This window comes from Equus quagga, chromosome 2 (genome assembly GCF_021613505.1).
Source record: "Equus quagga isolate Etosha38 chromosome 2, UCLA_HA_Equagga_1.0, whole genome shotgun sequence".
NCBI classification, from domain to species: domain Eukaryota; kingdom Metazoa; phylum Chordata; class Mammalia; order Perissodactyla; family Equidae; genus Equus; species Equus quagga.
This window is the reverse complement of record NC_060268.1, coordinates 183,492,164-183,507,174: the sequence shown is the minus strand read 5'-3', so window position 1 is coordinate 183,507,174 and position 15,011 is coordinate 183,492,164. Positions and strand designations below refer to the sequence as shown.

Sequence of the window (15,011 nt, the reverse complement as noted above, 5' to 3'; positions counted from 1 at the left end):
CCCCTGGAAATCAGGGCCTCCCCTGGGAGAAGTGCCCAGCTCCCCAGGCTGTAGATCAGTGATCTGGGGCGGTCTCTGCTGAGGGCCAAAGTGCCCTGTCACTCAAGCCCAGCCAGGCCCTGGGCTGGCCTCTCACCAGTGCCCCAGCCACCAGGCCCCAGGCTGTTTCCGTGCTTCTGCACAACATCCATATGGCCACCCACCTCTCAGCTGAGCCTCCAGCACCTCAAAAAGTGGGGCAGAGGGGCCCCTCAGGAACAAGATGCTGGACAGGACACCCCTGGAAGGGACCCGACACCCTGTGTCTGCGAGGATCCTCCCTGTCATGTGCCCGTTGGGGACAGACACCCCCAACCCCGAGGAGCTCCTGGCACTGCCACAGAGGTCCTCAGGGGGCTGCAGGCCAGCTGGGCCAGGCCGAGGTAGCTGTTGAGCGAGGCCTGGAGGACAGTCTTCCCCCGCTGGCCTCCCCTGCACGAGCTTCAGGCCTCTGTGCCAGCCCCCAGCTCTCCCTCGAGGGGTCCAGTGGCCCCATGCCAGCCTCCTCCTCCCAGGGGGTGCCCAGGCATCAGCAACTGTGGTCTCTCTCTGGGCACCGGTGCTCAGCCCCCCCCCAGCATCTTACACGAGCTCCGTTGGCTCCTCCTCCTGCACCAACCCCCGCAGCCCTCGGCTTAGCCTGGGAAGCCTCCCTTCCCCAGCGAAGGCAGTGCCCCGTCTCCCCTTCAAGAAGCTGGCTGGAGAGGCTGCCCCCAAACAGCATCGCTGACACGTCAAAGCAAACTTGTCCACCAGGAGACCACCGACCCCACCCAGAGTGGAGACCCCAGCTTGCCCCCGCCGGCGGATCAGCCGCCTGGCTGGCACAGGCCTCAGCTCACAGTTCTTAATCCTCAGAAAATGAAACCAAAAAGCCAATTAGGCAAAACCACTTTGTGCTTTTGCACTAAAAGGATCTGGCAGCCCACGCTCCCACAGCTCTGCAGGCACAGCCCCAGAACTAAGAACCAAAAATCCAGAAGAGGCCGGTGTGTGGGCAGGGCCCCTGCAGCGGCAAACCGGTCTGGCGAGATTCTTCCTCCTGCTTCCTCCCTGAACCTACCCGGCTGCCTTCTCCCAGCCTGGGGGCTCCCTGCCAGCCAGGCCACACTGGGCCCCCAGGGCCCCGGGTTTCATCTGGGCTGACGCCTGCGTGGGCTCACCATCCCCCGGAACTGCCCACTGTGACTCAGGATCTGAAGGTCACCCTGAGCACTGACCTGCTCACCACACCCTTGATGACAGCACGGCCCCACAGCACACACAAAGGGGACATGTGCAAGAGGTGCCCACCCTCCACGCAGGCCCCCAGACCAGGCCAAAGGCAGGATGGGCCGTATAAGCAGAGGGCTGGGCGGGGGCAGCAGAGAGCACAGAGAGAGACAGGGCCCCACGGACGGCCCCCAGGCCAGTAGGATGCAGCTGCAGCCTGGGGGTCCCGGCTAAGCCAGGCCACGGTGGGGAGACACCCTGGGAAGCCGAGGCCAGGGCATCGGACCTTTCTCTGGACCCCTCCCCACAGGGTGCCCTCACTGGACACCCCCACTGGCTGGAAGCCACCAGGTCGGTGCCTCGCCCACATCCCAACACAAAGGCCAGGCCTGATGGGAGGCATGCCTGGTTTCGGAGGAGAGGTTCATGCCCGGAAGCCTGGAGTGACTCAGGGTGGTGACCAAGCCTGACACAGGAAGCAGGTGGGGGGGGGCGGGGACAAGGCCTCGAGAGCCCTGGCAGTGACCCTGCCCAGACTCATCCTCATCACCACCTCCTCCTCATGGGACCCCGGCCGCATGTGGCACAGCAGGTGTCCCACGAGCCCCTTCCCTAGCCACAAGTCGACCGGCCCTGCTAAGTCCTGCAGGATCACCACCCAGGGAGACCACAACACCAGACAGGTGGACAGCAGGCAGGCCGGGCCAGGCCAGACAAGGTTGCCTGAAGGTCATGGAGACCAAGGCAGAGGCCCAGCTGCGGTGGAGGACCACTCTCGTCCTCTGTGTGCAGCCCACCCCGACCCCACCTCTGCTTCTGGGGGCATAGGTATTAGGCCATGGAGCCAAGAAGAGGGCACAGGCTGCCCCCAACAGGGGGACCCCATCCCAGGCATCCTGGAGCCTCTAGGGCCCCACGGCCTCTACACGGGATCAACTGGGAGGAGAAGGAGGGGAGCAGGCCCTGGGAAGAATCCCCAGTAGGGCCAGAGACCCGCTGGACACACCCCACTGCCCAGGGACCTGAGCTGGTGGGGCCGTCAGAGAACATGCCCAGCATCCCCCTGAGACTCGGGCCCAGAGGAAGCTCGCAGCAGGCGGCCTCAGCCCCTTGGCCGTTTCTTGACACCCCACGAGGTGAGCAGACATGCCACTTGGTGACACCCCAACCCCACCTGGTGACACCCCAACTCCACCTGGTGACACCCCAACCCCACTTGGGAGGCCCCCAGCCCCGTGGAGGCTCTAAGGCCTGTGGCTGGAGATCCTACAAGTTCTCGGTAGGGAGAGACAGAGGGCAAGCCACCTCCGGGGGCCTGGAGCACTGGGCCATCACGGGTCCAGGAACCTGGCGCCTGCTGACGGAGGAGAGCCCACACTGGTAGTAGGAGGAGGGATGGGGGCTGAGGCCGTGGGAGCTGCATCGGGGGGTAGGCAGCCATGACCTCCCTCCTTCCTTCAAATCAAGACCCCAGGGAGGGAACCTGTGAGCAGGAGGGGTGAGAGGCAGAGAGGAAGGTGTGCTCCTCAGAGTAAGAACAAAGAGGAAGCCTTCACGCCCCATCAGTCGAAACCTTGGTCTTTAAGATGCGCCCTTTCTCCAAAAGGCTAATGCAGAAGTAAGACCTTTTATCACACTTTGAAAAGTGGCCGCAAGACACAGACGGGCTGCCTTCTTTGAATGAGCGGCTCACAACTGGCCTATTTAAAGCACCTCTTCTGAGGACCTTGCCAGCGAGCAGGACGATTTTCCGGATGAGCCCCTTCACGGCAGAAGGCCAGATGGCTGAGGGCGTCCCCACTCCCCTGGCTGTGACACTGACACAAACTCGGACGGCCCAGGAAGGAGGCTGCCCTCCGTGCACACACTCACCTGGTTGGGAACCTGAGTTACGTTTCAAACTGGGTTAAGAGCTCCCTTATTTCCGGGGCCACGAGTCTCGCGGCATTTGCAGCCTCTGTTATAGCTTTCCGATACATCCCCTTCTTCTTACGGTTAAATCTCAGTTTGAAAAATTCAGAGAAAGGGGAGAGTTTTGAAATAGACAAGAATGATGTAGTTGGAGAACCAAACCATGAGACTTTTGCTTCTTGCCAAGAGGGCTCCCCGTCCTCCTTCTGGCTAAGATTGATGTCAAGGACACGCGCTGGCCACCAAGGAAAACCATGAATCTTACCCCACACGATGTCCCCTACGGCCACGGTCCTTCCGTCCTCAGTGACGCATGCGGAGACGCTCTGAGTGTGCAGCCGGACCGTCAGGGGTGGGACCGTCTGCCGCGCATCCTTGGACGAGGACGGCACAGACACACCATCACCCGATGAAAGGTCACACGTGTCTGGTGACGGGACCTCTGAGCTGGACGATTTGGACTCATCCAGGCTGTCACTGCTCCACACTGACTCGCTGGCACAGTCTGTTCTTTTAGGGCAGGTGGCGAGAAAAGCCAGGCTGGTGGGCCCGTGTTTACCCTGGGGGCCCCTCTTGAAGTCATCGTCCTCGCCGGAACTTCCAGAAGACAAGTCCACCAGCCCACCAGGGGCAGGGCCGGCAGCCAGGAGAGCAGGCGAGCTGGCCCGGGGGCCTCGCCCGTGGCCATTGAGCTCCTCCACTAGCTCAGCCCTGTAGACTGGCTCCTGCTCACCAGCCCCCAGCCGGTGGGGCTTCAGGCGGATCTTGGGGGGCGGCAGGTCGGCACCGGGAGGCCCAGGCCGCGTCAGCTTCAGTTTGGGGATGGAGGCAGAGGGCCCACCGGGCGGCCTGTCTCGTGGCGGCTCGGGATCCTGGCCTCCACCGTGCGGGGCCTGTGGGGGGCAGAAGGGCTCGAGGGAACCATGCACACGGGAGGGGATCTCCACCACCTCGCCCTTGCCCTGCGGCGTGCTGTAGGAGATCTTGATAACCGGGCTCCGCGGGACCCGGGCCTTGTCCACCTCCCGCCTCTCCCTCTTGCTCCTCCTTGCGGTGGCTGCAGACACTGTGTCGCCTCCACCGGCGGGATCCTCAGGCTTTTGGGGCTCCCTGTCGGGGCCGGGGCCGCTGCCCAGCCCCCTGCGTGCCTTGGGGGTGGCTGGGGGGCCAGGGCTGGCCTCCGGGGGGCTCAGGGTACTCTTGCACTTCTCGCAGAGCACCTGGCGTGGCCGCAGGCGGATGGGGCTCAGGGCCAGCCGGCCCGGATCGCGGTTTCGGGACAGGCGCCTCCGCGTCCTCTTGATGGTCCGCGGTGGCGGCTGCGGCACCCACTGCCGGTAGGTGTTTCTCAGCCAGAGCGGGGGAGGGAATGGGGCACCCTCGAAGTAGGGCGGGAAGGGTGGCAGGCTCCCGACGGGCAGTGGTGGCACGAGCGGCGGGGGCGGCTCAGGGCCGGTGGTCTCAGGTTGAGGGTCCCCACAGGGAGGCGGCGGGGGGCCCGTCCCCAGCTGCATCGCCTCTGTGTCCCCCTCCGTGGGGGCCGGGCCTTGGCAGCCGTTGACAGGTGGGTCCTCAGCCTGGGGCAGTGGAGCCCACGGGGGCAGGCCGAAGAGGCCGGACCTGGCAGTGGGGAGACAGAAAGGGAGAGTCAGGATGGTGAGGACCCCGCCACCCCAGCCCCCACTCGCAGGGGAACCAGTGGGCTCTGCGTGCTGGCACCGCCCAGGGTACCTGGAGGTATCTCTGGACTTTGAACAGGCAAATGCCCCCAAGCATACCCCCATGTGGGCATCCCAGGGGGAGGCGTGCGTGCTGGGAAGTCGCCTGAGCAGCACCCAGGCCACTTCTCGGGTTCAACAGGCACTGAGTGTGCACATCTTGGTTGGCGGCAACAAGGGGGAACACAGGCTTGCAGCTGGAGACCTCCAGGTGCAGGCGTCAGGGCCCAAGGGGCCTGAGGACAGGGTCTGGGGTTCTGAGACATGGCCTGACATGGCCTGTGGGTGGCCCCTTGCTCACAGGCCTCATCCACTCACTCCCCTCTTCCCTGAGGGAGCACTCCCAGAGAGAGGACCCCACGTGTGCCCCCAGTCCCAGGACCCAGGGCAGCCCACAGGACCTGGGTCCCAGGTGCCTAGCGTGTGTCTGGGGGTGGGGGCTACAGCTGCAGCCTCTGTGGCCCAGAGAGGACAGGGGTCAGCCGCCAAACCAGAACCTCCGCCCAGGAATGCGCCCGTTCCCTTCTGCATGCTAAGTTTGTCCCCCTGTTTCCACTGCCCTCGGGTGGGGGTGTCATCCACGCACCCTTGCCCACCACCACCTGGAAGGACCACCCCTCCTGCCTGGCACCCCAGGCCCTTCTCTCACAACCTCCAGCTCCGGCACGGGGAGCAGTTTGGCCCCGACAAGGCCACATGACCCACCTCCCACGAGGACCCACAGCTAATGACAAGCAGGGTGGCCCGGCAGGTACCCCCAGGGCTCCCCAGTGGGGCTCTGCCCCAGCTAACGGCCTGCCCTCTCCCCAGGAAGCGCTGGGCCAGGCGGCCTCCATACAGATATTGGGCACCTCGAACGGCTTCGGGGTTTTGTTGGCAGTTGCTGGGCAGCGCACCCTGTAGAGTGGAGGGTTATCCCCAGGCCAATAGCTCCACCATTCGAGAACCCACGTGCCGTGAATGTCGTGAATGTGAATTCAACAAGATGCTCGTGAAGCCACAGGAAAACATTTGCACAGTTCCAAATAAGGGAAAACAAGCCTGAATGGTCCACATCTTTCTTCAACAGCGAACACGAAAACGTTTAACACACGTGATTTAACTCATAGGACTGATGCTTTAGCTAAAAGCTGTTATGTTTTAAGCACAAAAATCGACTGTTATCTGCGTCAGGGGACCCAGGTTTAGAATGCTGCCCCGTGGTCTGTACCTGCCTTTCCAGTTTAATCAGAGGAGGAAAGATAAACAAGCTTTTCCGCGTTTCCAGTTTCCAAACGCTTTCTCCGCTGTCTGTTCTCCAGAAGAATCTAGGGAAGCTAAGAGGTGTCGACTGTCACGACGGCACTGTGTCCAGTGCATCCCCTGAGCACCCACGGCCGGCCAGCTCACCCGACCCTCAGGCCAGGCAGGAGCGGGCGCAGGCTACACACCCTGGAGAAGCCTGGAACGCAGGCCTAGGCAAGGAGGGTTGCACAGCGCCAGGTGGGGACCCCAGGGCTGTGGCCTCCCCCACGGCCCTTATTGTCATTTTGTTGATGAAATGAACAAACGTGGGAAGACTGCCCGATTTTTAAGTCAAGATCACTGGTAAAAGCCCAGAAACCACACCAGACTTTTATTTTTCTCCTTTTCCCTATTCAGGTGAATTCTGCCTACCTGAGGCCGGCTCCCCTGGATCTAAGGTCTTCAAGGGCGGGCTGTGGGGTGGGGAGGGGCTCACATTCTTCCCTTCAGTGCCCAAAGTCCAGCAAACACAGAGCCATGGCCACCTGCCCTCTGTGTGGCCACGGAGGATGCACTGGCTCAGACGGCTGACCTATAACCTGTCACCTGTAACTGCGACGGAGGGAGAAGGGGGTAGAGGGAGGGGTACAGAGAGAGAGGGAGGGAGATCCAGCCACAGGCCAGCAGTGGGGGACCTGGCTCCCTCCAAGGTGGGATTCTGCCCTGAGTGGGGGGGCAGCCACAGTGAGCCCCACTCTACCCCCTCCCCAACCTCCGCTGGGCATGTGAGCCTTCATGACCCTGCTCCCTGGGAGGTCCAGGCCACCCCACCGGACTGGCACCCACTGCGGTCCCCATGTTCCAGCTGAGCAACAGGGGCAGCGACAACCATCAGAGGCATCTCCACCGGTGCTGGCTGTGAGCTGGGTGCCGGGGGGGCCCTCTGCCCTTGCATCTTACTGCACCTGCAACACCCGGGATGCAGGCACTGCAGGACTTCCACGCTAGTGGGAACGCAGCGCCAGGGTCACGCCCTCAAATGGGAAAACGACCTTCAGGTGTCGGCTCCCCTCTCACCAGCCCCAGGCCGGGCCCTGGGCACAGGGACAAGGAGCATGGACCCCAGGGCCCCACAGCCCTCAGGCTAAGTCAGCCAGCAGAGTGTCTGTAAGTCAGGCCTCACTGGCAGGCGACCACGCCTGCTCATTTGTGGGCGCCCGCTACTCTCCGCCCCCACGGCCTTTCTGAGGAGCGGTGACAGACGCCGCAAGGCTGCCAGGCCCAAAATAGTTACTGTCAAGCCCTTTACGGAAAAAGTCTGCCAGAGTCCAGGTGTGGGAGATAAGCCCCTGCCCAAAGCTGCCCCCGACCCACTTGGGGGTGTAACAGGCCGGTATGTCACCAAACCTCACCCGAGTCCCCAGGCATCAGAGGGGGCCTGGACCCCACACCGCAATCAGCATGTGGCTCACCCCTTCAATAAGTACCTTGTGGGCATGCAGCAGGCTGAGGCTTCTGAGAACCAAACCCGTGTACTCACACCCAGGCACGTGCACACGCACTCACGCACTTACTCACTCACACGCACCTTGAGCTTCGGGCCAGCTCACTGCCCCTTGCCATTGGGGGGTGCCAGAAGCCCACCACACAAAGGGGCCCCACATGAAAGGGTGTTTCAAGGAAAAAGGGAAGCCAGGAGGCCCTCAGCCCCAGGCAGCAGGGGTGCCCAGCCACAGGGTGACATCTAGGACAGTGGTTGTGCAAACAGCCCCCGCAAGGGGTCCCTTGAGGGCAGATATCCTCAGTGGGAGCATCTGGATGCAGAAAGACACCCAGGCAGACAGGCTCCCATGGAGCAGCTCCCCAGCTAAGGGTGAGGACCGGGCACCTCAACTGCCACCCTGTGGGCCCAGGCAAGGGCCATGGCGAAGGGACCAGGACCTCGGAGAGGAAATCCCGCAGAAGGGCTCACAGACCAAGTGGTCCACAGACCAGGAGGGTCAACACTTCATGGGGGGCTCACAGACCAGGGGTCCACATATCATGGGGGGTCCATAGATCAGCAGGGACAACAGACCATGGGGGGCTACACATAATAGGGGGTCCACAGACCCGGGAGGTCCACAAATGATGGGGGTCCACAGACACTGGGCTGCACAGACCAGGAAGGATCCACACATCTGGGGCCTGGAAGGTTGTTCCCAAGGCCCCACCTCAAAGCCCATTTCCTGCCCACCTTTTGAGCTACCCAGCCATGAACCGGGGGTTCAGTCTGACACCCCCTTCCATCTGCATCCCCAGTGTCTGACCCTCCCAGGCCGCTGTGCTATCACCCCACTCGGCCCCAGCCCACACTCTCGCCTTGGGCTCTCCTCCCACCCGCCCCAACACCTGGCCTGTGCCCCCATGCCAGCCTGCTGTGCTGGTGCAAAGCCCCTCCTGCCAGCTGGGGCCCAGAGACCCCAAGAGCGGGACCCTTGGGCAGCCCCTTCCCCATCATCCCCCCAGCCCCAACTGGTCTGCCCTGCAGGAGCCCCCTCTGCAGGACGCTGTGCAGACTGAGACCTTCCTTGGCCAGCTGGCCCAGGAGGGGCTCTGCAGTCTCCTCGGCCAATGCAGGCTGGGGGAGCGGGGGGGCCTCACCCTATCCCTGAAGTCCCTGCAGCTGTGGACCAGGGAGGCTTCTGCCCCATTTGTGGCGCATGCATCTCAGCGGTCTCTGCATGTTTAGGACGGACACACGGCCATTGGCCAGAGACCCCAGCCCTGATCTGAGACAGAACCCTGAACTGTGGGCCCCTGGGTGGGCCGGCCTGCACCCACCAGACACAGGCTGGGTCTGGTGGCGGAGCCCTCCCTGCCCCGGCAGCCCAAAAGGGGGAGCAGCCTCGGCTTCACATAGCACCCAGGGCGGGAAAGCAGACAGGCCCTGCCCGGGTGTGCATGCCCCCTCAGCCCAGGGGGGTCCGGCCTCCATGGGCTCCTTCCAGAAGGCAGCTGCCACCCCATGGGATGGCACTGCTGCTGCACGGCAGGCCCCATGACCCTGGCACGGCCGGCAGCCACACTTCCTTCCCGGAGCTGCGCCCTGTCCAGGCCACACCCACGACCGCCTGGTGGGTAAACAGCCTCGGGAGGGCTCGCTCCCAGGCTGCAGGCTGCAGAGCCGGTCCCCCAGGCTGCTGGGCTTCGGCTCCCAAAACTTTTAAGGGCCCTGAGCACACATCATCGCCATTCCCATCTGAGGGACAGGACAGTGAGCCGAGGGAGACAGGAACCGAGCTGGTCTGGTGACAGTCGAGGTCTGCGCTCATGTCCCGGCTGTGCTGCCTCCAGGCACAGGCCACGCTCTTGGGGAAGGACCCCAGCGACCTGTCCCCAGAGGGGTGACATCAACTGGACCCGGGGCACAGGTGTGGCACTGCTGTGACCTGGGGTTCGTCCATAGGGCCTAGCCCCTCAGTGAGGCTGGGCTGTGCCCACAGTGGCCTGAGTCCAGGAAGGGAGGCCACAGCCGGCCTGGCAGTGCCCCACAGGTGATACCGCAGAGCCTTGACAGGCAAGAGGGCTGGGGCAGCCCTGGAGCCAGAGAGATGGCCTGCCAGGCCCAGGGTGAGGTGCCTTGGTGCCCCCACTGTCCTGCCCTCTGCTGTGCTGAGGGTCCGTGCTGGACTCACCGGGCCCACCGGGGGGTCCTACACAAGGGTGGAGAGAAGGCGCATGGGGAGGGGCCCTGGGGACTGGGGTGACTCGCGGCGGGAACCAGGCCCTGGCCCGTCTCAGCGTGGAGCACCAGGCTGGCCAACACCTCCACACAGAAACCTGAGGGACCCAGGAGCCAACATCAGCCCAGTGTCTCTGGGGAGCCGGAGGGAGGGGCAGACAACCTCAGCTCTGAGGGAAGGTTGGGAGACTGAGGCAGCGGCTCTAATGGGGTCAGACCCAAACACAAAGTAGTTTTGCCCCCAAGAAGATAGGAGATAGCGCCCCCAGGGCCACCCACTGCTCTGCCCAGGCGAAGGCACGGCCACCTAGCGTGGACACAGGGTCCCCAAGAGAAGCAGCCCGGCCTGCAGTTCTCGGCGGGATGCCAGTGGCCGAGCCACAGCTGACCCACGTCCCTGGGTCTCACTCGTGAGTCCAGCCAGCAAACGCCCGCAGCAGCCAGGCCCGAGTCAGCCCACGGCCAGAAGGAGCAGGACCGGCCACTGCCAGAGCTCCGGCCTCCCCTGAGGCCTCCCTGCTCTGCAGACTCAGGACTTGAGCGTCTACAGCTCCCAAGGGCAGCCTCTGACCCCAGCCAGGCCCACGTCTGCCCTGGAGCTTCCTTCTCCTCCTCCCATGGGGAGAGGCCACCCTGGGGTCCTGTAAGGAACTGAGAAAACATGGTTCCTGGAAGAGAAACATCCTGGGGGCCCAAAGCCTGGGGCCAGGGGCCTGTAGAAGCTTCCCGCAGCGTGTCTGTGTTGGCAGGAGCCTGAGCCCCAAGACAGGCCTGAATCCAGACAGCCAGCCACCCTGCGGTTGGGCTGTACAGCTCAGCAGACGGACAGCCACAGGGCCGGAGCCCCGAGGGAGGGGCAGGGGCGGGGCAGCGGGCTCACCAGGCCTGCTGGGACCTGAAGGCCTTCTGGGTCCACCTCTGGTCGGGGAGGTGGGAAAACAGGTTGGCAGAGGAAGTCGAGGCCTGGCCACCGTCCAGGGCCACATCATCCAGGCCACCCCCGTGGGTATCGACCCAGGGTCTCTGGGGAGAGAAGCAGGGCTAGGTCATCACAACTGGTCACGAGTCCTGGACTTGAAGATTTAATAACCATCAGCACCATCCAAATAAAACTCAGCTGGCAGCATCCCTGTCTAAGTCCTCCAGGACTGCCCAGCAGCACAGGCCGAACCCCAGCCCGCACCCCTTCGCCACCTCCTTGGAGAAGCTCCCGAGACCAGCCACACTGGCCAGGTCCCTTTGTGCGGCATCTGCCCACCAACTGCAGGTCACGCCACCCTATGACGCACTCAGCATCTTGCTCTCCGAGGGTAGGGAGAATGTCCTCAGCAGGCCCTGGACCAGGCGCTCGTCCTCCTCTGTCTGGTGAATTTTCCCAAGAGCAGCCGCCGCCGACGGCCGAGCCTCGCTCCTGCACAGTGGGTGTGCCGGGGCCAGAGCAGGGCTGCTCTCCTGCCCAGGGACAGGCTGTGGCTACGATGCTTGGCTGGGGAAGTCTCCCAGCCCAGGTCCCAACCCCCTATAAGCTTGGGGTCACAGAGGCCCACAACCCAACCTTTCCAGCAGAGGGACTCAGGAGTCTTGCATGGTAATGGGTGACTCACAACTGGGGAAGTTTGAAAAACACCAGCTTAGAGGTCAAGGCCAGAGGCCCCAGACTGGCCAGGCCTGGAGGGCAGCCACCCTCACATCCACTGTCCGTGAGACCATCCTTTCACCTCTGAGCCTCTGCTGTCCTCAAGCCACCCCTCAGCAGGGCCACCCCACCCGAGGTCCTCAACCAAAGGTGTACCCCCAAATCACTCAAAAAACAATGCCTGTGCCCACCCTATGCTCCAGCCCAGAGAGTGGGAGCTGTGGGGACGAGGCAGGCCCCAGCCTTTCGCCTCATTACTACATTGCAAGGAACCACTGCTTTGTGGACACACTGGGAGAGCACTGGTAGCAGTATGCCTGGGACCCAGCCTACTTCCAAGCACACAGTAGGTGCTCAACACACATGTGTGAACGCACAATCGGAGAGGCACTCGGGGCAGCCGAGAGTCTTGCTTTAGATCACAGAGCAGCTTGGCGGCGGGTTCAAGTCGGGGATGGGAGGAGGCGCTCGGCACCTGGCCTGGCAGCTCCACATACCTGCTGAGACCTCAGCCCCACCTCTGCCAGCTCCTCTCCCCTCTGCGAACAAACAAGGAGGAGAGCCCACCTCCCAGAGCACAAGGGAGGGGAGGCCAACTCCCAAACGCCCAACCATTTACAGTGGTTGCTGGGCTCCACTCCAGGAGCGACCAGGAACCTGTGTGAAGGGCCCCTCCCCGTGGGACTGTCCCATCCAGGCAGGAGACACACGCAGTTACTGCACAGGGTGCCCCGGGGCCCAGGTCTGCTCGTGAGCTCGGGAAGCTGGTGACAGTTCCTGGCACACACCCTGCTGCACCATGGGCACACTGGCTGCTGCAGCCTGCTGCCCTGAACACACCCAGCAGGACACGCTGCTCTGGGACCTGCAGGCCCCGGAGGTGGGTGGACGCGTGCAATCAGAGCTCCCAGCTGCTCTTCCCTGCCAGTCAGTGCCCACAGCCAGCACTGGGCCTCTTCTGACTGGCCTGACGATATCACGTACAGGGGAGGAGGAGCAGGCCCTGAGGAGAAACTGGCACCAGGGGAAACAGGGAGGTGCTGTGGACCCTGCCACCCAAGGCCAGCCCCCCACTGCCCAAAACACCCAGGCCAGGTTGTAAGCTGCCGCTGGACCCTGCCCGACAAGTGGGCTGTGAACAGGAACACTGCAACGCAGAGTATTATGAGCAGAGCACTGGAATCAATGTGAACCAGGCACGACCAGCAACGGAGAAATGAGGGTGGACAGAGGAGGGGCAGTTTCAGGACCAAGCCCTGGAGGGGTAGAAGGGTGGGGAAGGCTAGTTTTCTCTTCAGATCCTCCGCAAGGAGAGGGGGCCAGCTCAGGTCAGAAAGAGCCACTGCTGAGCAGAGTTGTGCCCATCGAGGCCCAGCTCCTGGTTCCGTGGGCAGCTCTGGTTACAGCTGAATGTGGCCACAGCAGGGGAGACGCCCATGCACCCTATAGCTGCCAGGTCCCACGCTGGGGATCCCAGCCAGGCCTGCTTCCTTCCATGAGGGGGTGGGGGAGGAGAGGGGGGAGTATAGATCTCCCAACCAGGTTTGCCACAGGTCTCAGGGAGGGGAGCCCAGTCCGAGGCAGAGAGAAAGGGAGGGGAGCCTACCACCTCTGCAGACACAAGTTGGGGGGCCCCACAGCCTCCTTGTCCTGAGTCGGGGAGCCTCAGAAAATGGGGGGCAGTCCTCTGCTGCAAGTGCCCCCCTCCAAGAAGGAAGGGTCAGGCAGGGCTCGCAGGCAAAGCGGGGCTGCAGCCCGGCACAGACCCGGGAGCAGGAACAGGGCCAGGCCAGCAGCTCAGCCAGAGGGAGGAGGTGGTGGCCATCAGTGGCAAGGGACCTTGGCCACCCCAGAGCACAGCTTGGCCGCTTTCAGGTGTCTATGCTGCAGCCTCTGAGTGTCACTTGGGTTCTGCTGAGCACTCCGGGCGGTAGCCAACAGGGAGGAGGGCAACAGTCACCGGGGAGGCCATATGTTAAATCACATGACTTGCACACAAATGGCTTCTGGCACATCTAATGAAGAGATAATGCCAGCAGGGTAGCTGTCGAAAGGTGATGGTCTTCCCGCTGCATCCATGCCACTGGAACAAATCTGGGCTCCACTGAGGCAAAAAGTTGGGCCTGTGCAAGGCGAGCTCTGTGCTCCCAGTTTCAAAATGAGGCCCAGCCAGAGCGCCAAGACATTAGTGTCTGATTAATGCCTAATCATTTATCTGTGGCGACAGCTCACCGCCATGTGACACTGTATCCAGGAGACTTCCCTGCTGCATGAGTCCCTGAAGTGGCGCACAGGTGCTGTCTCAGGATGGGCTTGCCCCCAGGCCTGCCAGGACCCTCCACCGGAGACCAGGGGCTCCGCAGAGTGCACCGGCTGCTTCACAACTTGGATCTCTCCGCTCCCGCACCACCGGGGGTTTCTCCACCCCATACAGTGTTTTAAAATCCCACCGCCGGACACAACTGCTTGCCACCAATCCAAACCTCAGCCCTGAGTCGCTCCTAGGAGCCTGGGGGGACCCATGACATTAGACAAGGCACCCCCACTTGTGAGTAACTGACAGGGCAAGCCCGGCGCGCATCTGAACCCACTCTCCCCACCCCCAACGACGACAATTCTGAAAACAGCCGAATTCAAAGAATTCGTGTCTGAACAAAGAAAAGTGCGTTAATTATGGCAGACGTGCGGAGTTGGGGAGCCGGGCGGCCGGGCGCCGAGACTCGGGTCCGCGCACCGCGCCCAGGCTCCCACTTGGCGCCCAGCGCCGTTCCCCGCCCCGCGCCCGCTCCCCGCCCCGAAAAGTCGCGGCGACTTTGTGAGCCACTTTCGCCCCCCGAGTGGCGGCCGCGCTCGCGCGCCCCGAATCCCTAGAAGGGGAAACCGAAAGCGGGCGCTGCGCCGCCGCGCCCTGGAGCCGGTCTGGGCCCTGGGCCGGCGGGGGGGGGGGGGGGGGGGGGGGGGGGTCCCGGGGGGATTCCGGGGGGGTGTCCCAGGCCTGCGCCCCCGCTCACTTTTTCGTGCAGTCCAGCAGGATCCCAGCGAAGCTGCGCTCGCCGCAGCTCACCGTGACCAGCAGCGCGCCGTTGACGACCTGCTCCACCAGCACGGGCAGCCGGCAGCCGGCCCGCGGCTCCATGCTCCCGCGTCCCGGCCCGCGCCCGCCCCGCCCCGCCGGGTCAGCCCCGCGCGTGACGCCGCCGCCGGCCGCCTGACGTCACAAAGCTCCGCGCGGGCGGCACCGCGGGCGGGCCGGGGGCGCAGGGCCACCCCCGCCTGCCGGTGCCGCCCGGAGCCCGCGCCGCCTCCAGAACTCGGCGTGAAGACGCATTGCGGAGCCCCGGGGTTGGGGCCGGGGTGGCGCGCGACCTCCGGGCCGCTGGCCGCAAGCGCCCGCGGAATGGACCTGAGAGCTGGAGCGGGGGCGGCGGGGACACCCTCCTTGGTCTACTCCAGGGCCCCTGCCCCCCTGCCCGGGGCGCCACCGCATCCTGGCCCCGGGGTCTCCTCTGCGCTCCTCTCCGCGGCCCTCCCTGGGGCCCCTCCCTCC

General features: G+C 63.8%; 1 protein-coding gene across 5 annotated transcripts in view; it reads right to left on the bottom strand.

Annotated features, from left to right (window-relative positions):
• The window catches only part of PWWP2B (PWWP domain containing 2B), a 28,577-nt gene extending 13,829 nt beyond the window's left edge, over positions 1–14,748 (bottom strand). Inside the window, exons 1-3 of one of the 5 annotated variants that reach the window (XM_046653668.1) lie at positions 14,476–14,614; positions 6,091–6,196; positions 3,124–4,782 (exon numbers count right to left, since the gene is read on the bottom strand). In XM_046653668.1, the coding sequence (XP_046509624.1) occupies positions 3,141–4,676 (1,536 nt within the window). In that variant the 5' untranslated portion in view covers positions 4,677–4,782; positions 6,091–6,196; positions 14,476–14,614 and the 3' untranslated portion in view covers positions 3,124–3,140. Of the gene's footprint in view, positions 1–3,123; positions 4,783–6,090; positions 6,197–6,536; positions 10,655–10,708; positions 11,107–14,475 lie in introns of those variants that run through there. The other 4 variants (XM_046653669.1, XM_046653667.1, XM_046653666.1 and 1 more) reach the window with 4 other exon arrangements.
• Between the last annotated feature and the right edge of the window lie 263 nt (positions 14,749–15,011).